At 42.3% G+C, this 27,944-nt stretch overlaps 1 protein-coding gene across 6 annotated transcripts in view; it reads right to left on the minus strand.

Annotated features, from left to right (window-relative positions):
• Positions 1-27,944, minus strand: part of LOC106571997 (guanine nucleotide-binding protein G(I)/G(S)/G(T) subunit beta-1) — a 52,052-nt gene that overhangs the window by 12,828 nt on the left and 11,280 nt on the right. For 3 of the 6 annotated variants that reach the window (XR_014380675.1, XM_014145674.3, XM_014145677.3), the window contains exons 2-4: positions 6,393-6,499; positions 4,839-4,877; positions 4,266-4,372 (exon numbers count right to left, since the gene is read on the minus strand). Coding sequence is in view for 5 of the 6 variants with exons in the window: in XM_014145674.3 (XP_014001149.1) it covers positions 4,266-4,372; positions 4,839-4,877; positions 6,393-6,449 (203 nt within the window). In the remaining variant the exon portion in view is untranslated. Of the gene's footprint in view, positions 1-4,265; positions 4,373-4,838; positions 4,878-6,392; positions 6,500-7,391; positions 7,472-8,285; positions 8,376-27,944 lie in introns of those variants that run through there. The other 3 variants (XM_014145675.3, XM_014145676.3, XM_014145678.3) reach the window with 3 other exon arrangements.

A 27,944-nucleotide genomic window follows, 5' to 3' on the forward strand; every position in this document is an offset into this window, starting at 1 on the left:
CAGTTAGGATCACCACTTTATTTTAAGCATATGAAATGTCAGAATAATAGTAGAGGGAATGATTTATTTCAGCTGTTATTTCTTTCGTCACATTCCCAGTGGGTCAGAAGTTTACATACACTCAATTAGTATTTGGTAGCATTGCCTTTAAATTGTTCAACTTGGGTCAAACGTTTTGGGTAGCCCTCCACAAGCTTCCCACAATAAGTTGGGTGAATTTTGGCCCATTCCTCCTGACAGAGCTGGTGTAACTGAGTCAGGTTTGTAGGCCTCCTTGCTCGCACACGCCTTTTCAGTTCTGCCCACAAATTTTCTATAGGATTGAGATCAGGGCTTTGTGATGGCCACTCCAATACCTTGACTTTGTTGTCCTGAAGCCATTTTGCCACAACTTTGGAAGTACACTTGGGGTCATTGTCCATTTGGAAGACCCATTTGCCAAGCTTTTACTTACTGATGTCTTCTTGAGATGTTGCTTCAATATATCCACATAATTTTCCTCCCTCATGATGCCATCAATTTTGTGAAGTGCACCAGTCCCTCCTGCAGCAAAGCACCCCGACAACATGATGCTGCCACCCCCATGCTTCACGGTTGGGATGGTGTTCGGCTTGCAAGCCTCCCCCTTTTTCCTCCAAACACAACGATGGCAATTACACGGCCAAACAGTTCTATTTTTGTTTCATCAGACCAGAGGACATTTATCCAAAAAGTTGAATATTTGTCCCCATGTGCAGTTGCAAACCGTAGTCTGGCTTTTTTTTATGGCAGTTTTGGAGCAGTGGCTTCTTCCTTGCTGAGCGGCCTTTCAGGTTATGTAGATATAGGGCTAGTTTTACTGTGGATATAGATACTTTTGTACCTGTTTCTTCCAGCATCTTCACAAGGTCCTTTGCTGTTGTTTTGGGATTGATTTGCACTTTTCGCACCAAAGTACGGTCATCTCTAGGAGACAGAATGCGTCTCCTTTAGAGGTCGACCGATTAATTAGGGCCGATTTAAAGTTTTCATAACAAATCGGACATCAGTATTTTTGGACACCGATTTGTCCCCAAAAATGTTTTCCTCCTCTTTATTTAACTAGGCAAGTCAGTTAAGAACACATTCTTATTTTCAATGACTGCCTAGGAACGGTGGGTTAACTGCCTTGTTCAGGGGCAGAACGACAGACTTTTACCTTGTCAGCTCGGGGATTCAATCTTGCAACCTTACGGTTAACTAGTCCAACGCTCTAACCACCTGCCTTGCATTGCACTCCACGAGGAGCCTGCCTGTTACGCAAATGCAACAAGAAGCCAAGGTAAGTTGCTAGCTAGCATTAAACTTATCTTATAAAAAAACAATCAATCATAATCACTAGTTAACTACACATGGTTGATGATATTACTAGTTTATCTAGCGTGTTCTGCGTTGCATATAATCGATGCGGTGCGCATTTGCAAAAAAGGACTGTCATTGCTCCAACGTGTACCTACCCATAAACATCAATGCCTTTCTTAAAATCAATACACAAGTATATATTTTTAAACCTGCATATTTAGTTCATATTGCCGGCTAACATGAATTTCTTTTAACTAGGAAAATTGTGTCACTTCTCTTGCAACAGAGTCAGGGTATATGCAGCAGTTTGGGCCGCCTGGCTCGTTGCGAACTAATTTTCCAGAATTTTACGTAATTATGACATAACATTGAAGGTTGTGCAATGTAACAGGAATATTTAGACTTAGGGATGCCACCCGTTAGATAAAATACGGAACGGTTCCGTATTTCACTGAAAGGAAAAACGTTTTGTTTTCGTGATGATAGTTTCCGGATTCGACCATATTAATGACCTAAGGCTCGTATTTCTGTGTGTTATTACATTATAATTAAGTCTCTGATTTGATAGAGCAGTCTGACTGAGCGATGGTAGGCACCAGCAGGCTCGTAAGCATTCATTCAAACAGCACTTTCGTGCGTTTTGCCAGCAGCTCTTCGCAATGCTTCAAGCATTGCGCTGTTTATGACTTCAAGCCTACCAACTCCCGAGATTAGGCTGGTGTAATCGATGTGAACTGGCTAGCTAGTTAGCGGGGTGCGTGCTAATAGCGTTTCAAATGTCACTCGCTCTGAGACTTGGAGTAGTTGTTCCTCTTGCTCTGCATGGGTAACGCTGCTTCGAGGGTGGCTGTTGTCGATGTGTTCCTGGTTCGAACCCAGGTAGGAGCAAGGAGAGGGACGGAAGCTATACTGTTACACTGGCAATACTAAAGTGCCTATAAGAACATCCAATAGTCAAAGGTATATGAAATACAAATCGTATAGAGAGAAATAGTCCTATAATAACTACAACCTAAAACTTCTTACCTGGGAATATTGAAGACTCATGTTAAAAGGAACCACCAGCTTTCATATGTTCTCATGTTCTGAGCAAGGAACTTAAACGTTAGCTTTCTTACATGGCACATATTGCACTTTTACTTTCATCTCCAACACTTTGTTTTTGCATTATTTAAACCAAATTGAACATGTTTATTTATTTGAGGCTAAATTGATTTTATTGATGTATTATATTAAGTTAAAATAAGCGTTCATTCAGTATTGTTGTAATTGTCATTATCACGAAGATTATAAATAAAAACAAAATCGGCCGATTGATCGGTATCGGCTTTTTTTTTTTTGGGTCATCCAATAATCGGTATCGGTGTTGAAAAATCATAATCGGTCGACCTCGTCTCCTTCCTGAGCGGTATGACGGCTGCGTGGTCCCATTGTGTTTATACTATTGTTTGTACAGATGTACTATTGTTTGTACAGATGAACGTGGTACCTTCAGGCATTTGGAAATTGCTCCCAAGGATGAACCAGACTTGTGGAGGTCTACAATTGTTTTTCTGAGGTCTTGGCTGATTTCTTTTGATTTTCCCATGATGTCAAGCAAAGAGGCACTGAGTTTGAAGGTAGGCCTTGAAATACATCCACAGGAACACCTCCAATTGAATCAAATGATGTGAATTAGCCTATCAGAAGCTTCTAAAGCCATGACGTCATTTTCTGGAATTCTCCAAGCTGTTTAAAGGCACAGTCAACTTAGTGTATGTAAACTTCTGACCCACTGGAATTGTGATACAGTTAATTAATTATAAGTGAAAAAAACAATTGTTGGAAAAATGACTTGTGTCATGCACAAAGTAGATGTCCTAACCGAGTTGCCAAAACTAGTTTGTGAACAAGAGATTTGTGAAGTGGTTGAAAAATGAGTTAACGACTCCAACCTAAGTGTATGTAAACTTCCGACTTCAACTGTATGTATGCATGTATGTTTTTTCCTTTATTTTACTAGGCATGTCAGTTAAGAACAAATTCTTATTTACAATGGCGGCCCACCCCGGCCAAACCCAGACGACGCTGGGCCAATTGTGCGCCAACCTATGGGACTCCCAATCATGGCCGGATGTGATACTGCCTGGATAAAAACCAGAGCGAGAGACAGAGTCCCTGGGCCGAAATAGCACCTGACTCTGGGTCAATACTTACATATCTCCATTCTTCCTTATCTCTGGTCGACTGCACTTCACTACAGGTAGACTAATTAGATTCTTCAACCCCCCCCAAAACAAAGACAATAATACACAGTAATATGACTTTATGGATGAAGGTGAGGGAATAATAATTGTAATAATTTTCTGTTGCATCATTGTGAGCTCACCCTTAAAGAATGGTCTCTTTTAATTGCGGGTGGGTTGATATAAATGAATCGGAGCAACAAAGTGAGATGACAAAGCAATTTGGTTTGGGGTGAGTGTGGTGCGTGTGTGTGGTGTCTCTATGGAGCGGAGTGTTATTAGTTGGCAGGTTGCTGAGATGAGAGCTGCTGGGCTGGGGGCTCCTGGGAAGGCCCCCTAAGCTCAGGAACACAGGAGTCACCAGCACTGACTGACACTCAGGGAAGAGCAGCCAGCCGCACCACTAAACAATGGACTACTCAATTTTGAATATTTTATCTACCCGCATACCCCACCAAACCACACACGCAGTACACATGCAACAAACCACAAGCGACACAAAAACACTTGTCCACAAACACACAACATAAAAGTTATACTCGTTAATGTTTTTTTTAGGTTTTAAATTGCGAGGGAGTCATCTTGGAATCTCTATAAAGGGAACCTACACAAGATACAAATCGGGGGGAAAATTAGCATCTTTTTATGGCAACTTCCTGGATTTAGGGAGAGGGGTTGAATTATTTAGTTAATGGACAGAATGTGGCTAAATAAGATTACCTCGAGTCAGTGCCCCAGTGCATGGCATAGATTTTAGCCAGATGCCCCCTCAGTGTCCTTCTAGTGCGCATCTGAATTCGGCCAATTGGGTCGATGTTTGCTGTGATCTGAAGGGAAGGGGGGGAACAATCAATGACCATGACAAAATAGGCTGTGTATCTGCATGGGAAATGGGGATGCTCTTTACTAGGTTCTCTTCTGCGAAACAATTGCCTTTCCTTCATCAGCCCCCATGTTGCATTTATAGAAGTACAGAGAGTGGGTGCTGCTGCTTCCAGCGTTTGTTGGCTGGGTGACAAAGAGCCTAGCAAGAGCAGGCTCTATTCTAGTGAGCTATCTCTGCTGCTATCTAAGGACAGCCTTTGAGCCGTGGAATCATTGAACCCCAGTGCATCTCGCTTACCTATCCCAGTTTAACCTTTACTAGGCTTTGACAACAGGTTTAACATGGCCCTTCACCTGTATCCTGAATAATGAGGAAGGTTTTATAGTGGTTCCCCATCCCCTCCATCCTCATTTCTGAACTGCACCCTATGGGATCTATTTGTGGGGTAAGGTGTGAAGGTCTCTTACCTGAGACAAGGTAGCATCCGCACACGCTTTCCTGGCATCCTGGAAGTAACAAAAAAATACAGTTACATTTCATTATCACTGATCTAAGTCCTTATTCTATCCCACATAAGTTTTTGATAACGTGACAATTTCTCAAAGAATTCCACCGCAACGAATCAAAGTGTTGAGCCAATCATTTCAGCCATCACAGGAATAAAATTACCATTCCCACTGACTTGATAAACACCATCACTTGCCTCTCTAAACCCACTTATTTGGGCTCGGTGTTGACTGATCCCATTGCCCATTTAATATCTGGTAGCTCACTACTTGGGCCACAAGTGTGGATCCCCATGCAGGTCCAGGTCCAACCAAGGCCTTACCATTATCTAACATAAAGATGTGCCGATGTCACAGAAATCCAGTGCCCTTAAGCATATTTCCTTTCAAATCAAGATGTGAACAGTCAGAAAATTGTGCCATTGAGGTGATAGTTGCTCAATCCATATAAAACAGACACAAAAACAGCAGTGACATCAGTGTAAATCCACATGCTAAACATATCTAGACAAACTGTTTATAAAATCATAGCAGTAACACTAAACAGTCAAGCTATACATATCCCAGTGAATACATGGTCCTTAAGACACAAAAAAATAGAACAGCAGTTTAATGTGGCTCTACACACTGAGGATGCAGAAATACTCGTACAAACATCTATCCTACAGACACACACCTATGCAACACTCATCAACAGACCACCACACCCAGCAAACACTTTGATAAATCTCCCTAACATACACACCTTACCATACTACACATTCCTCTAACTCGCTGTTTGTAAATCTACCCAGAGCACACAGCGATTAAAATCTAGCAATACATACATGCCACTAGACACATTCTGAATCTCAGTGTTTGCATTGCTGTATCCTTGAATCATATATTGCTGTATCCTTGAATCATGTGGGATAGGGAAAAGGCAGGCCGTGAAGAGCAAAGCCAAACACTACAGCATCAAACATGCATAGTGATGTAATCACTCAGTAGAGGAGGGGGGCCCAATAGCAAGGGGAGAAAGGCAAGGAAGGTGGGGCTCTAGGCCCTGTGAGTTCAACTTTTTGTTAATTTGTCAGATCATGGCTACACTATTAAAATGAGATGCGTTGGAACATACCAAAACAATTCAATTTCAATCTAGACCACAAGCTCAATTGTGTTATTTTTGGTGTTTAAACTTATCACAACTGAAAAATGTTTCCTCACTTTAGCTATCCAGCTAGCATCTTGCAGAGATTTCACAGCAGCTAGAAATAGCTAGCTTGTTACAAGAGAATTGGCTGAGACTAAAACAGGTGCATGAGTATGTTATATTTTGATAAAAGAGGAGATAACGCTGATTTTAGAATTCTTAAGTGCTAAAATGTAAATGTTCAACTGAGAACAAAGTATGTGTTAGGCTTTAGGTACATCTGCGAGAATTGTAGTGCCCTCTAGTGGCTCTATGTAAAATAACTGCACAGACAATGCATTTATGAGAAGAAATCAGGGAGAGGACGATTGTAGAAGACTTACTCTGATCTGGTTCTTGAGCTGCTCGGCCTCCTGGCGTAGCTGGTCTAGTTCGCTCATTTTCCTCTGCTAATGGGGTGCTTCGCTCCGCCGCCGGGACTCGTGCTGATCTGAGGTGTGAGAAAGAGGACAGACAAGCTCAACACCCTGTTCACACAGTTTTTCCTATTAGCAATTAGTGTTACTTACCAGATCAGGGTTCAAACAGTATTTGCAATCTGATAAAAATCCTAAAAAGTACAAACCCAGCCCATCTGGCACTCCAGGCAGGCTCAAGCAAACGCCCTCTGAAACCAGGTCTGGTATACACAGGCAGCTAAATAAACAGCTGTTACGGGGTCCCTAACAAGTGAGCGTCCAAATCCCTGAGACGGGCTCAATACGCAATTCCCAAAATAGCAAGGCCAAGCTCAGGGCACTAGGGTTGAATGTTCCAGACATAGAGACCATGTTATGGTCAGATGCCATTTCTAAATAGTAGACTAGATTTTCAAGCTAATACCTTTGTTTTGTGAAAGAGAAGAAAATTAAGCAGTTTCCTATCACATTTTCATGTAACGTCCAAGAACGTAACTGCTGAGAAGAAAATTCGGCATTTGGACTCTAGCGTCTGTAAAATACACTAGCGTCTGTAAAATACACAGTAAAGACAATTCCTGCACAGAATCACACATCATCCCCCCGAAAGATTCATAAAGTCACACAAACTCACTGGGAATCACAGAATCCCAACCCAAAATCCCAACCCTAGAGAAACCAAGATGTGTCCTTGCCAGCAAGAAACGGTTACCTAGCAACAGGATTCTGCAGCTAGTTTGTGCTAAAGATCACCATTTCCAAAAATGATGCAAAATTTCTCTATCCCCCATCCCATCCCCTCTCGATAGACTGGCCAACTCGAGGCAAACATATGGCGGCCGGTAGCCATTCCTGGACAACTGAGGCGAAATTGCAATCCATTGGCGGAAATCCATTGAGTCTGCGAAAACATTGAGAACATACCCCTCCTTTGGCTTGCCAAACGGAGAGGGCTGGAGCGCGAAAAGAGAGAAGCCTGGTGGGTTCTGTGAGCTACTTCTAGCATAGAGGTGCTCAGGTGACAAGGACAAGCACTAGTTCAGCTCTCAGACACTCTGGCCCTGGTCAGTGGGCTCAGAATTCTCCTCCCAATGTCATTCCTGTAATCCTGGGACACAGTTGATTCAGCTCCTCCAGCCAAATCCGGTTAAGACAAAACCTGCTGATGATCCTAAAAGCAGTGGCTATCCCGCTGACCCCAATCCTCTGTTGGACGGGTTTAGCCCTGACACTTTCACTGTCTGGAGACGAAACACAAACAAAGTATAGGCTACTTAGTGTAGTGATAAATGCTACAGTACAAGTTGGAAGTTCTGCATATTGACTGTCTTGGTTGAAGATCATTATTGGCTAAGGCTACGTTTGATCGAGACTGCTAAGCACCGATGCTACCTTCGATCACTATGCAACAATGCTCATCTTACAGTTGTACCAACTGGTTCCACAAACAAAAAATAACCCATTGTCATCGTCAACCAGTTGCCATTGGTTTTTACAAGAAAAATGTATTTTGTGTTAGTACATTAACAGGCTTCCAGCTTTACGATTTGTAGGTTTGACCAAGACAGGGATAAAGGAATTCAGCCAATGAAGAAATTGATCTTAACATCTTCAATGTACATAGGTAATGCATATAAAACTAAGCATTTCTTTAAACTGTTTTGTGCAAACATTGGGGAGAAACCATTACATCCACCTTTGTCATTGACAACACAGTTAAAGAAACACAAATATCCACATTCCTAAGTCCAAGTATGAAGACTATAACAGTTTCCGAGTTTTGCAAAACATTTCAACCATCCCGTCTATTTTCCTTACCTCCCTTTCTCTCTGTCTTTTCTGTATGGGTCGTGTGTCCTAAGAGCTTGGAGACCTTCTGAATGAAGTACCTTATCCTTCAAACACCTGAGCCATCTCAGCAGCTACCTGCCACCTGATTGGCTCACGGGCTAACTGGGTCTACTTCTAAGCAATGAGACTTAACCCCCTAATCGTGTTGATAAAAATGTGTCATGATAATATTACTAAAGTCTCCTTGTCTTCTCCCTGACGAGAGCCAGTTAGAATGACCTGTGTGTGGCCCTTTCCCAGAACCAAAGCCGTACAGGCAGATCTGTATGTCATTTAAACTAAATACACTTACAAGAGAAAGTGGAAGTGAGTAGTAAGGTGTACTGTGAGTATTCTAAACTACAGGGTAGGGCTGGGCGATATGGCCAAAATATTATATCACGGTATTTTTTTTTTTTAAATGACGGTATTTTATGTTTTTTAATAATAAAAGTTCAAAATTTGCTTTGAGTAGTGCGTGACCCTAGGGTAGCAACACATACATTAAGTGATTTCAAATGGGTCTCTCTCTATTATGATTTATACTGTTCAATTCAACTTCAACCCAAAAACAGTAATCATTTTCATCAATTTCTGCATTTGAGATCATTTCCACACTGCCACACGATATGGGCAAGCAATATGGGCCTTATTTTTAACCAAATGTTGCAATTCGACTTGCGAGTTAGAGCAAAATACTTGGGTTAACTATTGGAATCATGGGAATAGAATGTCTATTCTAATTATATAGTTAGAATATAATAGTGGGCACTTTCAATACAGTGTTGTTTGACATGACAACGAATGAAAATTCCAGGGAGGAGTTATTGTGACAGGGTAGAAACTGTGTTGATAGGTGTTTCCTAGGGGACCCTATAATCTTTGGCTACATTGAATGTTCTCTCTTAACTACTTCATGTAGCTAACATATGCTTGCTTTGCGTTTACCTCTAATTTAGAAGACACTGTTGCACAAACAACATGCTGATTTAGGTCTACACAATCACTGGTATTATCAGGCTGTATAGCTAATTACGCTTGCGCTTATTCAGTACATGTATTAGCTAGCTAGCGATTAGCATTAACGGCTAACAATCAGCGGCTAACAAGAATTAGGAACAACTTGCTAAGAAAAGACAAACTAGCTGTTTGCTGATGTAAGAAACACAGGCTAATAGTGTAATTAGAATGCTAGCAGATTTATATTAAGTGGTGGTGACAACGGCATCGTCGTCATCAACAGCGTTGCATATGCATTGACCATGCAGACTGAACTCAAGTGTCTCCTGGTTGAAAAACTACAAATGCGCTCCTTGTGTGACAGGGGGCGTGGCTAGATCTGTGTGGAAAGCGGCATATAGAGTGGTGAGAGAACTCAAGTAGCGAAGCAAACTATAAAAATGGATGTTACACACTGCGTATCACATTTAACAAACCTAACATTGAGATACTGGTATAGAAGGTAAAGTAAAAACCCAAACCGGTCCGTGCATCAATACCGGTTTATCGCAAAAAAACGGTATACAGCCCAGCCCTACTACAGGGTGCCTTGAATAATCTTACGGATGGCTAAGATTTATTTATTGGGCCATATTGGATGTTGGTGGTGACTAAATAAGATTGTAAATCCCATTACAATAGTCAGTTACATGAAGAAAAAAAAGGGGGCATTAATATGTTCAAATTGAGATGGAATATATACAAACCAAATTGGTCAAACAGATGGCATTGAAACCAACCATGGTGGCAGAAATATGAGTGGAGGGGGGCTCTGTAAATGGTGGCAGAAGTGGGATTTAGGGGCAGCTTGGTGAGTCTACATTGGTGATGTAAGTGTGATATTTCTTTGTGGGGGGAGCTCTGTGATGGCGGCAGAGGTATGATTCAGAGGGCCTTTTTCTGTTCTGGTGGTGGGAGTGTGTTGAAACCTCTGGCAGGCCCACTGATAGTGTGTCTCTATGCTGCTGCCTTCTCTCTCAGCCGGCTATTTTTAGAGAGGTGGTGGAGGAGGGAAGCAGACTTCACATTTTCCAGCCAGTTCTATTGGCTCCATCAAGCACAATGCAGTGACATAGGGAGAGGGAAGTGAAATTAGGGGGGGACCAGCACTTTAAAGGCATTTCTTCTTCCTATGAAGCAAATCAGCATTTACTACCTTATCAAGCCATGATTCCACATTGTACTGCATAGGGAAGCCTAATAAACGAATCATAGAAACTGTTGAGGAATTCCTTCATTTTCAAAAGCATCCAGTGGCAATTACTTCACATGCAATAACAGCTATAGATTTGATCAGAATAAAAGTGGATAAGACAGTCATTACTAAGCCACCTTTCCAATCACATTATAGGTTCTGAGACAAAGCAGTCAAATCACTTCTCTCAGAACCCAATTTCTCCTACCCCCGATGTGTACACAAACGTTATTCACATAAAAATACCATTAAAACAGACCTGCTTGATTCAAAATGGAAATATACTGAACAAAAATATATACACATTTCAATGACCATTTCAATGATTTTACTGAGTTACAGTTCATATAAGGAAATCAGTCAATTTCAATAAAGTCATTAGGACCTAACCTATGGATTTCTCATGACTGGGTGGGGGTGCAGCCATGGGTGGGACTGGGAGGCCATAGGCCCAACCAATGGGGAGCCAGGCCCAGCCAATCAAAATGTGTTTTTCCCAACAAAAGGGCTTTATTACAGACAGAAATATTCCTCAGTTTCATCAGCTGTCCGGATGGCTGGTCTCAGACAATCCCGCAGGTAAAGAAGCCGGATGTGGAGGTCCTGGGCTGGCATAGTTACAAGTGGTCTGCGGTTGTGAGGCCGGTTGGATGTATTACCAAATTCTCTAAAACAACTTTGGAGGAGGCTTATGGTAGAATAATGTACATTCAATTCCCTGGTGGACATACCTGCAGTCAGAAAGCCAATTGCACACTCCCTAAAAACAGTTTTGGCATTGTGTGACAAAACTGCACATTTTAGAATGGCATTTTATTGTCCCCAGCACAAAGTGCACCTGTATAATAATCATACTGTTTAATCAGCTTCTTGATATGCCACACCTGTCAGGTGGATGCATTCTTAGCAAAGGAGAAATGCTCACTAACAGGGATGTAAGAAAATTTGTACAAAAATTTGAGGGAAATATGCTTTGTGCGTATGGAACACTTCTGGGATCTTTTACTGAAGCTCATGAAACATGGGCCCAACACGTTGTGTTTATATTTTTTGTCTAGTATAGATAACTGCCGAATCATAATTGGGTCGTTGTGGTGTAAAGAAAAGGGAAGCTCCTCCCCATGGCATGAGGAAGGCTGGATGGGTATTTAGGGAGATGTTCTGGTGCACAGGAGGATAGAGGAGAGGGAGGAGAGGCGGCGGGAGGACAGAGCCAGATTAACCTAATGAGATTTAACAAGCAGAGGACAATTGGGAGGAAACCTGCTAATTAACCCCTTGGTGAAGGGGAACAGGGTGTGGTAACCTTCACAACATTAAGAACCCAGCGAAGCAGGCGCACAGACCCAGTCACCTTGCTGCTACTGCTGGGAGCCTCTTAAGGTTGCAGCCTGAGAGATTGGTGCTACTACACACTTACAGTTGAAGTCGGAAGTTTACATACACTTAGATTGGAGTTATTAAAACTTGTTTTTCAACCACTCCACAAATGTCTTGCTAACAAACTATAGTTTTGGCAAGTTGGTTAGGACATCTACGTTGTGCATGACAAGTAATTAATCCAACAATTGTTTAGAGACAGATTATTTCACTTAACTCACTGCATCACAACTTCAGTGGGTCAGAAGTTTACATACACTAAGTTGACTGTGCCTTTAAACAGCTTGGAAAATTCCAGAAAATTATGTAAATTTGCCTATCAGAAGCTTCTAAATCCATGACGTCAATTGGAGGTGTACCTGTGGATGTATTTCAAGGGCCTACCTTCAAACTCAGTGACTCTTTGCTTGACATCATGGGAAAATCAAAAGGAATCAGCCAAGACCTCAGAAAATAAATTGTAGACCTCCACAAGTCTGGTTCATCCTTGGGAGCAATTTCCGAACGCCTGAAGGTACCACGTTCATATGTACAAACAATAGTACGCAAGTATAAACACCATGGGACCACGCAGCCATCATACCGCTCAGGAATGAGAGGCATTCTGTCTCCTAGAGATGAACGTACTTTGGTGCGAAAAGTGCAAATCAATCCCAGAACAGGAAAGGGCCTTGTGAAGATGCTGGAGGAAACGGGTACAAAAGTGTCTATATCCACAGTAAACAAGTCCTATATCGACATAACCTGGAAAGGCTGCTCAGCAAGGAAGAAGCCACTGCTCCAAAACCGCCATAAAAAAAGCCAGACTACGGTTTGCAACCACACATGGGGACAAAGATCGTACTTTTTGGAGAAATGTCCTCTGGTCTGATGAAACAAAAATAGAACTGTTTGGCCATAATGACCATTGTTATGTTTGGAGGAAAAAGGGGGAGGCTTGCAAGCCGAAGAACACCATCCCAACCGTGACGCACGGGGGTGGCAGCATCATGTTGTGGGGATACTTTGCTGCAGGAGGGACTGGTGCACTTCACAAAATAGATGGCATCATGTGGGAGGAAAATGATGTGGATATATTGAAGCAACATCTCAAGACATCAGTCAGGAAGTTAAAGCTTGGTCGCAAATGGATCTTCCAAATGGACAATGACCACAAGCATACTTCCAAAGTTGGGGCAAAATGGCTTCAGGACAACAAAGTCAAGGTATTGGAGTGGCCATCACAAAGCCCTGACCTCAATCCTATAGAAAATTTGTGGGCAGAACTGAAAAAGCGTGTGCGAGCAAGGAGGCCTACAAACCTGACTCAGTTACACCAGCTCTGTCAGGAGGAACGGGCCAAAATTCCCCCAACTTATTGTGGGAAGCTTGTGGAAGGCTACCTGAAACATTTGACCCAAGTTAGGCAATACTACCAAATACTAATTGAGTGTATGTAAACTTCTGACCCACTGGCAATGTGAAGAAAGAAATATAAGCTGAAATAAATCAAACTCTCTACTATTATTCTGACATTTCATATTCTTAAAATAAAGTAGTGATCCGAAACTGACCTAAGACAGGGAATTTTTACTAGGATTAAATATCAGGAATTGTGAAAAACCGAGTTTAAATGTATTTGGCTAAGGTGTATGTAAACTTCCAACTTCAACTGTATATCGAAATACTATTTTCAAATACCTGGGTTAAACGTTCCAAGTGTATTTCCAAATAGTTCATTCGAATCCATGTGAAAGTAATTGAGATATTTTTAAACAGTATTTTAACCCAGGTCTGATAGCCACACACACACACACACACTGGCCATTCAGTTAACCCAAAACCAACCCTGACAAACTCCGTTTGCCTTGTGGTTATTGACTCTTAAGTTTATCATCTTGACATACATTTATTACAGACTAAACTGAGAGTCAACCAAGTGGTCATAAAAAGTTGAGTGGACTTGGCCGAGGATTTCTACGGGCTTATCACTATATCATCCCCGATTGTTTCAAATTTCAGGTTTTGAAACGTATTGGTCTGTCAAACAAATAAAATCGAGTTAATTGCATGGTTCCTCTAATGAATTATGATTAATGGCAATTTTATAAATCATTCAAATTTGACCCTAATTAAATATGTTAATTTAAAACACATTACATGGGTTGTAGGTATAATCTATTTTGATTATAGGGGAAGAAAACCGTATTCTACGAAAATAAAATAAAAAATAAAATAAAAAAAATCAGCCAGGTCTGATATGAAAGTTCATGTAAAATATAATAGCTACAGCTATTAGATTTAGCCTAGGCTACTTCTTATCCATGTTCTTCCACATGAACTAGTCACTACTGCTGGGACAATAACTGTATAATCGTGTAACTGTCAATTATGGACAATAAACAAATCGCCATAATACATTCCTTTTAGGAGGAGGGCGGGGGTTCAACTTTATTTTCAAGTAGATAGTAGGAATGTGCATCTCTCCTTTCATGAACGATTCGATATGAATCTGGATACATGGGTCCGAGACGATACAGGAACAATACATTTGTTCGGTGCGATTCGGTTTGATTAGTTTGTTCCCCTAATGTGATTCGGCTGGATACGATACACCAATGTTTTGTTGTTGTGTGAACACATTCCTTTTTCTATTTTAAATGAATCTGCTGCTGATGGGAGCTCAGACGCTGGGCCTCTCTGAGATGGCTCTGTCGGAGATGACTTTGCTAACCAGAGTGGCCCTCAGTGTGTGTGTAGGCACGTGAGCTGAGCCATATGGCAGACTGAGCATCTACCACCCCACTATCAGATTAGGGGTGGGGGCAATGTATGCTTTTTGTCCACCCACTTTAAAAAAAAATCACCATCACCCACTGATTAACTTAACATCTTCAATCTACAAAAATGACTTGAGCTAGTATGCTACTATGTCAATATTCATCGTTAGAAATTAGAAGGCATTTAGCCAATTAATGCAATGCATTTGGGGATTTTACCCAGTCTCAAAATTAGACCATTTTGAATTTTACAGAGAGCTTCTCCCACTGACCTATGAATACGACCATGCGCAGCTAGCAAAAATTATTGCTGTCCTTTATGAAATTATCCTGTTCATGTAAAAGTGACCAAATACACTGACTTTTTAAAGCAAAACTACCAAAACTATTTCTCATGGTAAACCGGAATAATGTAAATATTACCGCCACACTGGGGGTCACGAGTCATGAAGGCAGTCAAATTCCATGTGACCATGCAGTCATAGTCACGGTAATTAGGCTTCTCCAAGCTCTGACGCTGCTGCTGGTCAATGGTAGCCTACCAAACTTGCTAACTGCCTGGTACTCAGCACTCGATTGTCCCTCTAATCATTCAAACATCAATGCAAATGTATTAGAAAATCTATATCAAAACACTTCACGAGATGGGCCTCCCTAGAGGCTCAGCGGTCTAGAGATCCTCGTTCGAGTCCAGGCTGTGTCGCAGACGGTCGCGACCGGGAGACCCATGGTGCAGCGCACAATTGGCCCAGCGTCATCCGGGTTAGGGGAGGGTTTGGCCCGGCCGGGATGTCCTTGTCCCATCGCGCACTAGCGAATCCTGTGGCGGGCCAGGCGCATGCACGTTGACACGATCGCCAGGTGTACGGCGTTTCATCTGACACATTGGTGTGGCTGTCTTCCAGGTTAAGCGGGCATTGTGTCAAGAAGCAGTGCAGTTTGGCTGGGGCATGTTTCGGAGGACGCGCGGCTCTCGACCTTCGCCTAATAGTTAAGATAAACGTTCAGCCACATTGCGTAAAACATGTTTTTTTTATGCTCGTGGTTGTATTAATTTGGGATCTATTGCACCCCACAACTGTCCCAGACTATGTTTGGAATATTTATTTCTTGCACAGAATAAGTCGACTTCTGTACTATGGGGGAATAGTAGATTGACATATGCTAGAGCTTTTGCTGTTTGTTTGGCCTACTAATCTTGTTGGCTGATGAAAACTAAATGTGGACAGTTTTTCAATATGCACCTCGGAATTGAATAAGGACACGCGCAGTTGCGTCCCCGATGTGTCTGTCTTCCCTTGTAGCCTGTGAGAAAGACCCGATCATGTGATGGAGAGGCCAACGTTTGTAGAACAACTAAAGTTACATCAATAACTCTAAATTAAGCATATAGTAGTATTCTTCATACTAAATGAACTAGTGTAGCCCACAACCATTTGGCATAGCCACATCAGGACCTAGCATAAAGGACAACTCAGAGTATGCTATTATTTTCTTCTGAAATAGACTACATTTTCTTCATATCATGTTTCTTTAGACCCGTCTAAAATAATGGATTTATTGTGAAGGTGAAGGCTATATTACATGGATTTATTCAACTTTTTGCGTGGAAGCCAGGAGATGCTAAATGTGTTTGTTAATTAACGGTCAACTACCGTTAGAATGACAGTTATTTGCTTGACAATCACCGGCTGACAAAATTTCGTGACCGCCACAGCCCTAGTTGCATCTATTCCGGTGGGCTACACAACTCCGTAAAAAATAATAATTAATTCTACAGCACACTTGGTAACATTGACCCAGCGAGTTACGTTGGTTGTAACTCAACTAAAAAAAGCCTGTGACTTGACATTGCGGAAGCCATTTTACAAGCATCTGAACGCTGTTTGTGCCGCGCAGATGTACGAATAGCCTACCTCTCGTTGGCACAAGTAGCTATGTCTCCCGTACTGTGCACACAGTTATGACACTCCTACGCAGTTACATGCATAAAAGTTCGATAGGCTACTGAACTGGAGGACGCATCAACTCAGTCACAACAGATAAGTTATTTTCTGAATAAAACAATAAGACGAAAAAAACATGTTTTAAAATCTGTTTTCTGACCATATGTAACCGATGTGAAATGGCTAGTTAGTTAGCGGTGGTGCGCGCTAATAGCGTTTCAATCAGTGACGTCACTCGCTCTGAGACCTGAAGTAGTTGTTCCCCTTGCGTTGCAAGGGCCCCGGCTTTTGTGGCGCGATGGGTAATGATGCTTCGTGGGTGTCAGTTGTTGATGTGTGCAAGGGCCCGGTCGGCCCGGGTTGGGGCGAAGCGGGGACCGATGCATATCAGTGAATCGTTACATCCCTAAGACCATTTACTCAATTGCAGTTCTTCATTTTTACATTAATTGGATGAAGTTAGTAATCATTTTACAAGCAGAAGGGCATTGTCAGGAGAAGCTTCCTTTGAGACGGGAGAAATCACCAAACCTGTGCTATATTTATTAGGTATATCATAGGTGATTTTCAAAGATGCATTATCATGCTTTACATGCTCAAAACATTATGTCAATATCCAAGTCAATTTGCATGACAATAGTTACCCAAAATTCCATAATTGTCACAGCCCTACTAGTCACAAGCTGCTACTGTACTAGAATTGGGATCCTTTGCTTTAATCTTTTGACCTGAGAACTACAACAGAAACAGTAGCTAAATGGAATGGAAGTTATGTTCTGAATAAAATCATTGTGGGAAATGAGTTGCTCAATCTAGGCATTCAGCCATGGCATTCATAGTTAAATAAAAAGGTTAAATAAAATGTTATAATTAATTCGAAACAGTCTTGTTTTAGGTTAGCTTGCTAACTTCAGCATAACTGGTTACCTACAAATTAAGTTTCAGCTGTCATCTAAAGAAAGAGTGCGTGGTGCTTAAAAGAGATCGTGTGGAAGCACACTTTTGGGTGAAAAAAAATAAAGATTAAAAAACGATCACTGTTAAAAGGTAACTGTAATTAACACAACCCTAACAGCAATAAGGGCTATGATACAGATCAGAAAACTCATGTTCTCTAAATCTAGGAAATGTCTCTGAAAACGTTGACGGTGGTATGCTTGATACTATAGACACTTCACATGAGGCTCTGACAAAACAACCATATATTTTATGACATAATGATGACTTCCCTGACTATCAATCTACACACCTAATCTAATGGTACCGTCAGCCACATTGGTGTGAAATTGGGGCAGCATTTGACAACAGAAAAAGTGTGGTGTCGGAAATCTTAATGTTGAACTGTCTGCAAGGCTGAGATTTGGTCACTGTGTGACAGTTAAATCCTGCCTCTCACCAAACTGTGCCATATATTAAGTATTAACCATGAGGCCCTGTTGAAGCAGCATGGGGGTGAGGAGGAGGAGGGGGTTGGTCTTAATAATTAAAGACCCCTTCCCAGCTGCCCCACTCATCCCCTACATGATGTGGCGTTACTCCTTCCTGCCTGGCTGATCTTAGACTTCACACTGTCGCATTACTATTCCCTGGGCGCTATTTACCTCGTGACCAGATTTGCTCATTTCTAAAAGCGAGAGGAGTAGTGGATAGATCTTCCTTCCATGATGTTGCACAGTGAGACAGTCTGCATGTCAGTACTTCAGCCATTTATTCGGTGTATGTCAGCACACTCCCTCTACACCAGGAAGTGCAGAGCGGAGCCTCTGAACGGGCGTTTCCTCTCAAAGGGTGTTTCCTTTGCTGCTTGTCTCTCTCCCTCTGTTGAAACACCCAGCGGAAGTGGCGACAGCGCATCCTCCCAAAACAATCTCTTTCAATCGCCCTCTCCCTTCGGGTAATACACCAGACAGGTGACAAATACCATCTGACCGGTCTGCAAGCAAAACTCCCGTGTTTGACCATGGTCAGATGCTCAGTCCCTGTTCTGTTGTGTGCCACAGCCCCAAGCCACAGAGGCTACTGTTTGCCTGAGCAGCAAGAGGTGCTGTGGGTGGTGAGCTCAGCTGAGGCAGCTGCAGCACACGTAGATGGACACACTAGTCCTCCGTCAGATTATTCCATATTTAGCCTATTCCATACTCAAAACAAATCATTCAACACTAGCTCAGTGTGACCTGAAATAATCATCACAGTAAGTACACTAGAAAATATTTAATATTGGCCCTCAGATCCCCAAAAAGTTCTGCAGCTGCACAATTGCGAGCTCCTTGACTGGCTGAGTCACCTCTTGGTATGGTAACTACTTGGCATCCGACCGCAAAGCGCTACAGAAGGTAGTGCATACAGCCAAGTAAATCACTGGGGCTGAGCTACCTGCCATCCAGGATCTCTATACCAGGAAGGCCCTAACAATTGTCAAAGACTTCAGCCACCTAAGTCACAGACTTCTCTCTGCTACTGCACGGCAAGTGGTGGACCATGTCTGGAACCAAAAGGACCCTGAACAGGTTCTACCCCCAAGCCATAAGACTGACAAATAGTTAACCAAATAGCTACATAGACCATCTGCATTGACCCCCTTTTGCACCAACACTTTTGACTTATCTGAATGCCAAGCGTCACGTCTGGAGGAAACCTGGCATTATCCCTACGCTGAAGTATGGTGGTGGCAGCATCATGCTGTGGGCAGGTTTTTCAGTGGCAGGGACAGGGAGACAAGTCAGGATCGGTGGAAAGATGAGCAGATCAAAGTACAGAGATGTCATTAATGAAAACCTGCTCCAGAGCACTCAGTACCTCAGACTGGGGTGAAGGTTCACCTTCCAACAGGTCAACGACCCTTAGCACACAGCCAAGACAATGCAGGGGTGGCTTCTCTGAATGTCCTTGAGTGGCCCAGCCAGAGCCCGGACTTGAACCCGATCGAAAATCTCTGGAGAGACCTGAAAACAGCTGTGCAGCAATGCTTCCCATCCAACCTGACATAGATTGAGAGGATATGCAGAGAAGAAATGGGAGAAACTCCCCAAATACAGGTGTGCTAAGCTTGTAGTCATACCCAAGAAGACTCAAGGCTGTAATCACTGTCAAAGGTGCTTCAAAGTACTGTGTAAAGGGTCTGAATACTTATGCAATTGTGATATTTCCAGGGTTTTTGTAAACATTTGCAAAAAAAAATAATCTAAAAACATGTTTCTGCTTTGTCATGTGGTAGTGTGTAGATGGATGGGGGGGGGGGGGGGGGACGACATCAATTTTAGAATAAGGCTGTAATGTAACAATATGTGGAAAAAAATTAAGGGGCCTGAATACTTTCCGAATGCACTGTATATGTGCATATCTACCTCAATTACCTTGTACCCCTGCACCGACTAGGTACCCTGTGTATATAGCCAAGTTACCGTTACAAATTGTGTATTTATTCCTTGTGTTATTATTTCTCTGCATTGTTGCATGTGTAGGCCCCTTCAGTAAGCCTACACCTGTTGTTGATAAAGTATGTGACAAATAAAATGTGATTTGAAGTTATTTTTCGATTGAACTACCAGATTGAAGAAGTACCAGATATGTACCAATGTGTTATTACCATACAAACCAGAAATTCAAAGCCATTCAAATCAAATAAGCTAGTTTATGAATAGCAGGGGAGAGAAAATCTGAGAAATATGGAGAAAAACCCGTGAGCAAATCTCAATAAGAATAACTGTCTCATGAAAACAAACACCTTCCAAACCTGTTTGTCCAACATCATAGTTCGTAACCTAGATTACAGTACATAACATTTTGAAACAAATCTGTGGTTAACTAGCTACATGAGACAAACCACATTCTTCCTTCATTCCACTAGCCTACTTCCATAAACCCCTGGCTACTTGGACAGTACCGAGCACAAAAAGTCAAGAATCAAAAGGAAACCAAACACATTCTGGGTGGACATCAGTCTTTCATGAGGACAGGGAACTGAAAATATGGAGGAACAGCCAAACAAAAGCTATCGCTCTTCTCCATACTGTAGCACAAACCTGAACTGGGCTTCCATACTCACCCTTCCCCACTGGTTTGCTTCTCAAATGGAGTTCCAGGTTGCTGTGATGTGAATACCCCCCACCAGTTCTCCCCTTTATTCTCCACCTCTCCTCCAGCACTGAGACAATCCTACCCCTTCTACTGACTCACCTTAAGGAGCAGCCCCCCCCCCCTTATGGGGGTATATGGGGTGGCTTTCTAAAGGCCTGCCCCGTCACTGGGATGAAGGCCTACTGGGTGCAGAGTGGACGGGCAGCTGGACAGTATGCGGCCAGTGTCTGAACAGGGGGCTAAGTGCTGTGAGGAAGTCATGCATGTGAAGGGAGCTTAAACACAAGGTCACAAAAAGGTCCAGGACAAGGGGGCTGATGGGGAAAGGCAGGAATCACTCCCAGCCATTTCTTAAAAGCCTCGGCCACACTCACTCAAGCACACACTCCGTCTCTCAGGCCCTCTCTTTGCCAAATGGAGTCCAGCAGTAGCATTAAGGAAAAGAGAGCGAGCGAGTGAGCACAAGAGACAGAAAGTGTTTCCACAAGCTCATGGAATAGCCAACCAAATCGCAACCCTCAGTAAGTAACACTGATCATTTTTCACACTTTTACAGTGTTAGTTTCATCTGCTGTTGTACAAAAATTTACTGCAATGGGCCGAATCATGGAAGAGTCCACATGTGTCAAGCTTCCTTTTTAAAAGGTATGCCTGAAGAATGAAGCAGGTGTTAAACATGGGCTTTGCGACACAGAAAGCAGCAGTTGACTACTCCATAGTCAACGCTTTGATTAAAATCAGTAGACCTAGATCCATATATAGCATCAAAGCTTGGACCGAGAGACTGAAAAATAGCTTCTATCTCAAGACCAGACTGTTAAACAGCCATCACTAAGACAGAGGCTACATACAGTCGTGGCCAAAATGTTTGAGAATTACACAAATATTAATTGTCAAAGTCAGCTGCCTCAGTTTGTATGATGGCAATTTGCATATACTCCAGAACATTATGAAGAGTGATCAGATGAATTACAATGAATTGCAAAGTCCCTCTTTGCCATGCAAATGAACTGAATCCCCCAAAAACATTTCCACTGCATTTCAGCCCTGCCACAAAAGGACCAGATGATATCATGTCAGTGATTCTCTCGTTAACACAGGTGGAGTGTTGACGAGGACAAGGCTGGAGATCACTCTGTCATGCTGACTTAGTTCGAATAACAGACTGGAAGCTTCAAAAGGAGGGTGGTGCTTGGAATCATTGTTCTTCCTCTGTCAACCATGGTTACCTGCAAGGAAACACGTGCCGTCATCATTTCTTTGCACAAAAAGGGCTTCACAGGCAAGGATATTGCTGCCAGTAAGATTGCACCTAAATCAACCATTTATCGGATCAAAAACTTCAAGGAGAGCGGTTCAATTGTTGTGAAGAAGGCTTCAGGGCGCCCAAGAAAGTCCAGCAAGCTCCAGGACCGTCTCCTAAAGATGATTCAGCTGCGGGATCGGGGCACCACCAGTACAGAGCTTGCTCAGGAATGGCAGCAGGCAGGTGTGAGTGCATCTGCACGCACAGTGAGGCAAAGACTTTTGGAGGAGGGCCTGGTGTCAAGAAGGGCAGCAAAGAAGCCACTTCTCTCCAGGAAAAACACCAGGGACAGACTGATATTCTGAAAAGGGTACAGGGATTGGACTGCGGTAAAGTCATTTTCTCTGATGAATCCCCTTTCCGATTGTTTGGGGCATCTGGAAAAAAGCTTGTCCGGAGACGACAAGGTGAGCGCTACCATCAGTCCTGTGTCATGCCAACAGTAAAGCATCCTGAGACCATTCATGTGTGGGGTTGCTTCTCAGCCAAGGGAGTGGGCTCACTCACAATTTTGCCTAAGAACACAGCCATGAATAAAGAATGGTACCAACACATCCTCAGAGAGCAACTTCTCCCAACCATCCAGGAACAGTTTGGTGACGAACAATGCCTTTTCCAGCATGATGGAGCACCTTGCCATAAAGCAAAAGTGGCTCGGGGAACAAAACATTGATATTTTGGGTCCATGGCCAGGAAACTCCCCAGACCTTAACCTGTTAGGGCTAGGGGGCAGCATTGACACGGCTGGATAAAAAACATACCCGATTTAATCTGGTTACCACTCCTACTCAGTAACTAGAATATGCATATACTTATTACATATGGATAGAAAACACCCTACATTTTCTAAAACTGTTTGAATGGTGTCTGTGAGTATAACAGAACTCAAATGGCAGGTCAAAACCTGAGAGATTCCTTTACAGGAAGTGGCCTGTCTGACCATTTGTTGAACTTCTTTTCCATCTCTATCATTTACTAAGGATCTCTGCTCTAACGTGACACTTCCCACGTCGTCCATAGGCGCTCAGAGCCCGGGAAAAAACAGAATGTCGTCATTCCAGCCCCAGGCTGAAACACATTATCGCCTTTCTCAAGTGGCCCATCAAGAGACACTAGCTTATGCGCGTGACCCCGACCGCCCCCGCCTTTGGGATTTTTTCCTCTGTTTGCCGAAAAGGAGATTCCCTGTCGGAATATTATCGCTTTTCTACGAGAAAAATGACGTAAAAATTGATTTTAAACAGCGGTTGACATGCTTCGAAGTACGGTCATGGAATACTTAGAATTTTATTGTCACGAATTGCGCCAAGCGCGTGACACTTCTTTACTATTTCGGATAGTGTCTGGAACGCACGAACAAAACGCCGCTATTCGGATATAACGATGGATTATTTTGGACCAAACCAACATTTGTTATTGAAGTAGCTGTCCTGGGTGTGTATTCTGACGAAGACAACAAAAGGTAATGAAATTTTTATAATAGTAAATATGATTATGGTGAGTGCTAAACTTGCCGGGTGTCTAAATAGCGAGCCCGTGATGCCTGGGCTATGTACTTAGAATATTGCAAAATGTGCTTTCACCAAATTAAAATCGGACATATCGAGTGCATAGAGGAGGTCTGTATCTATAATTCTTAAAATAATTGTTATGCTTTTTGTGAACGTTTATCGTGAGTAATTTAGTAAAATGTTAGCGAATTCCCCGGAAGTTTGCGGGGGGTATGCTAGTTCTGAACGTCACATGCTAATGTAAAAAGCTGGTTTTTGATATAAATATGAACTTGATTGAACAAAACATGCATTATTGTATAACATAATGTCCTAGGGTTGTCATCTGATGAAGATCATCAAAGGTGAGTGCTGCATTTAGCTGTCTTCTGGGTTTTGGTGACATTATATGCTGGCTTGAAAAATGGGTGTCTGATTATTTCTGGCTTGGTACTCTGCTGACATAATCTAATGTTTTGCTTTCGTTGTAAAGCCTTTTTGAAATCGGACAGTGTGGTTAGATTAACGAGAGTCTTATCTTTAAATGGCTGTAAAATAGTCATACGTTTGAGAAATTGAAGTAATAGGATTTTTAAGGTTTTGAAAATCGCGCCACAGGATAGCAGTGGCTGTTACGTAGGTGGGACGAATTCGTCCCGCCTAGCCTAGAGAGGTTAATCCCATTGAGAACTTGTGGTCAATCCTCAAGAGGCGGGTGGACAAATAAAAACCCACAAATTCTGACAAACTCCAAGCATTGATTATGCGAGAATGGGCTACCATCAGTCAGGATGTGGCCCAGAAGTTAATTGACAGCATGCCAGGGCGGATTGTGGAGGTCTTGAAAAAGAAGGGTCAACACTGCAAATATTGACTCTTTGCATCAACTTCATGTAATTGTCAATAAAAGCCTTTGATACTTATGAAATGCTTGTAATTATACTTCAGTATTCCATAGTAATATCTGACAAAATATCTAAAGACACTGAAGCAGCAAACTTTGTGGAAATTAATGTGTCATTCTCAAAACTTTTGGCCACGACTGTAGACTTGAAATCATTGGCCACTAACAAATGGATCACTAGTCACTTCATTAATGTCACTTTAATAATGATGTTTACATATCTTGCACCACTCATTCCAGATGTATATACTGTATTTTATGCCATCCATTGCATCTTGTCTATGCTGGTCGGTCATGGCCCATCCATATATTTATATGTACATTTTCTTAGTCCATCACTTTACTTAGATTTGTATGTATCAGGTAGTTGTTGTGGAATTGTTAGACTACTTGTTAGATATTGCTGCACTGTTGGAACTAGAAGCACAAGCATTTCGTTACAAATCGCAATGACATCTGCTAACCATGTGTATGTGACCAATAAAATGTGATTTGATTTGTTTGACATCTGTGACCCATATCAATACCATAGAAGTATTATCACCCCCCCCCCCAAAAAAAGAAAACACTTCAATCCATTTTCTTTTATTTGGACCAGAGTGTTGGCGCTCTCCACTAGCCTACCCATTGTTCCTGCAGTGATGAGGATTCACCATCTTCATCGAGTGATGTCACTCATTTTAACATCACTGTCTGGCAACTCCTGATTGACTTCATATTGAAAATACAAACCAGATTTTTAGTTTACTGGTCCTGATGCGATATCATGGACATAACTAGGCAAGGATATGAGATCGACTTTATTCAGTCAATTCCACACCTTTTGTAAAACTAGTCAAGCTTGCTGTTCGTCAATCAAAGCACAGTAAAGTCTCTGCACCACCACTCCGTGGCTGCATATGAAATACGCAAGGGACCAACATTAACTTGTTTTCTCACTGGCCCGATCAGGCCAGTTGGCCAAAAATCTTCTGGCCCGAACAGAATTTCTACTGGCCTGGAGATGGTGTAGTTCTTAAATGATTACGGTCATGCAGGGCCTATAGGTTGGCATGCTTTCACTCTATACTCAGCTATTAATAGGCTGCATTTGGTTATTATATGTGTTAAAAAGCTGTGTAATATAATTTAGCAATGCAAGTATTACTATATTCTTTGGAATTACATTGTATAAATTGCATTCATTTTTATTTCGTAAGTATGTAATTGAAAAGATTTGAAAATAGGACGCTGCCCCTTTAAGGAATATTCCAAAAGAGAGACATGTAGGCTAGCCAAGACAAATGCTAGGTGTATTTTTGTAGGTTCTTTTTGCAGACCATCAACAGTAGCCAGCATATTGCTGGCATGTTCACTATAGAAGGTTAACTTTTGTAAATCACTTTCCCTAAAATAAATACAAACAGCATAACATTTACATGTAGTTTCCAACCGTAGACTGCGACAGAGCAGGTAAATGTTGAACTGGAATGCCAAAATGCGCTGAAAAGTTACGGGATCCACCGGCCACAGGTTTAGTTGGCCCACCGGTCCGGGGCACCGTTAATGTCAGACCCTGCACGCTAAAGAAAATAAATGACTGTGCCAGAAAACAAATGGGCAAACAAGATTGACTCATCGTTACGCCATTATATGGGACGTGCCAATTCATGCCCTGTCCCTCTGTGCAAAGAAATTAGACTGCAACCACAGCGTACACACCAAGGTACCGAGAGGCGGGACAGACAGACTGTCAAACCAGCGTTTCCCTGTCATCCCTCACTTCCTAACTGTAAGTCTATCCTATGAATAGATCGCTAGAAGATGCATATCGTTCATTCTAGCAGGAGGGGGCTCGGCTGACTTTTCTGACTACCTAAATGATAAGTAGCCTAGTTAAATTAAGTGGAAAAAGTACCCAGCTGAAAATGAGTATAATCCGCTGTATAGCCGACTGCCAGTGCTATCGGAAAACACTGGAGGGAGAGAGAGAGAGAGAGATAGAAAGAGAGAGAGAAAGCAAAAGAGAGCAAACGGTTATTGTAGAACATACAAATTCAATCAGACAGCCAGACACTGCCATGACTGGGAGGGACCACTGCCCGCTATTCACCATGATCCCAGACAGAGCCGCAAACAACCCAGAATATGGCACGCACGCACACACCACAGCATAGACCTACACCACAGCACAGCCCGACACCACAGCACAGACATTGGCATGTTTTCACGAGGCAGCCTCTTATAACCATGACAATTTTACACTGTGGGACTGGGGAATAGAGACCACCTGACTACAACTGGCCCATGTCAGGAATGGGTGAATTCCAAAACCTATAGGAAAGTATCAATGAACTGAAATGAGTACCCACTAGCCTACTTTCCCACCATCGAAAATAGAGCAAAGCAGACTTGGATCCAAAATCCTGGGGCTAGAATACATAACGTGAAACGCTTTTGATTGGGATAGGGTTCCTCTGATCTGGTAATTCCTTGTATAAATCCATATATTCAGACTTGCAGCAGTATTTGTATTGTTAGTCTTGCTGTGTGCCTCTGCAATATCTACTAGGCATATGTAACAGTACTCTTACCAATGACGGTAGCCTCACTAATTGCGAACACATTTTTTGTGACTGCTCGAACCACATACAATTGTTTTTGCTTATTCACTTAATTGACCTAGAGACTCTTTATGCTGTTCTGTCAGAGCTGACTAGACATACAATTGAGAAAATGACAAAGATGGTCACACACACAATACTTGAGCTTGTGTACACATTGACAAAAAGGCCCAACACAGAAGTATCCTTTCAATGTATTATTATTATTATTATGATGATGTGAGTCCCATTGAAGTCAGGACCTCAGGGCTGATGGGGATAGACGGGATGGGTTGGCCATCATAAAAGGCCCCACTCTCAGAGGACACTAGCATCAGGACTCCATATACTATATATTCTGTCTACACAAAAGCAGTTCCTGCTCAGCAGCTACACGCCCAGGGGCTACATGCATATGGCAACTAGCGAAGTCCCTTGCATTTCCTCGACAACTGGGACGACGACCCCCACTACGGTTAGAAACGTGGCTTCGGTAAACAAGAACCCTCTGCTGTCGAACCATGGGGCTGACTTCAGAATGGATGTGGGGAAGAAACACGCTGGCGCAATTCAATGAAAGAATTAATTAAAAAAGGAGCACTACACTTAAATCCATGGCCACGCAGGCCCAACATACGACAGCACACATACAGTACATTTATGCACACTTTTCTTACACGAGGCACATGCATAGAAAAGCTGGCCATCCTCAGAGTCCTCAGAGTCAGTTAACAAGGTTTGTGTTATTTCCATTAAGCTTAACTTTTAATATACTAAGGCTTTTGAAATTGTATAGCCTATATAGCCTAAATTGCAAAGGCAATGGGGTACAATGATGTTCAGTTATGAATGCTAACCTGTGCTAAGCTCCATTAAAAAAAAAATGCATTCCACTTTCCTCTCGCTTGTAAAGAAACAGTGCACAGAAGAATATGGAATTTGGGTAAATGGTCCCATTTCTGTAAAGACGGGTGCTCGTGGGTGATTAGTGCATTCTGTAGAGATCGCC

The sequence above is a fragment of the Salmo salar genome, chromosome 15 (genome assembly GCF_965601325.2).
Source record: "Salmo salar chromosome 15, fSalSal1, whole genome shotgun sequence".
NCBI lineage: Eukaryota > Metazoa > Chordata > Actinopteri > Salmoniformes > Salmonidae > Salmo > Salmo salar.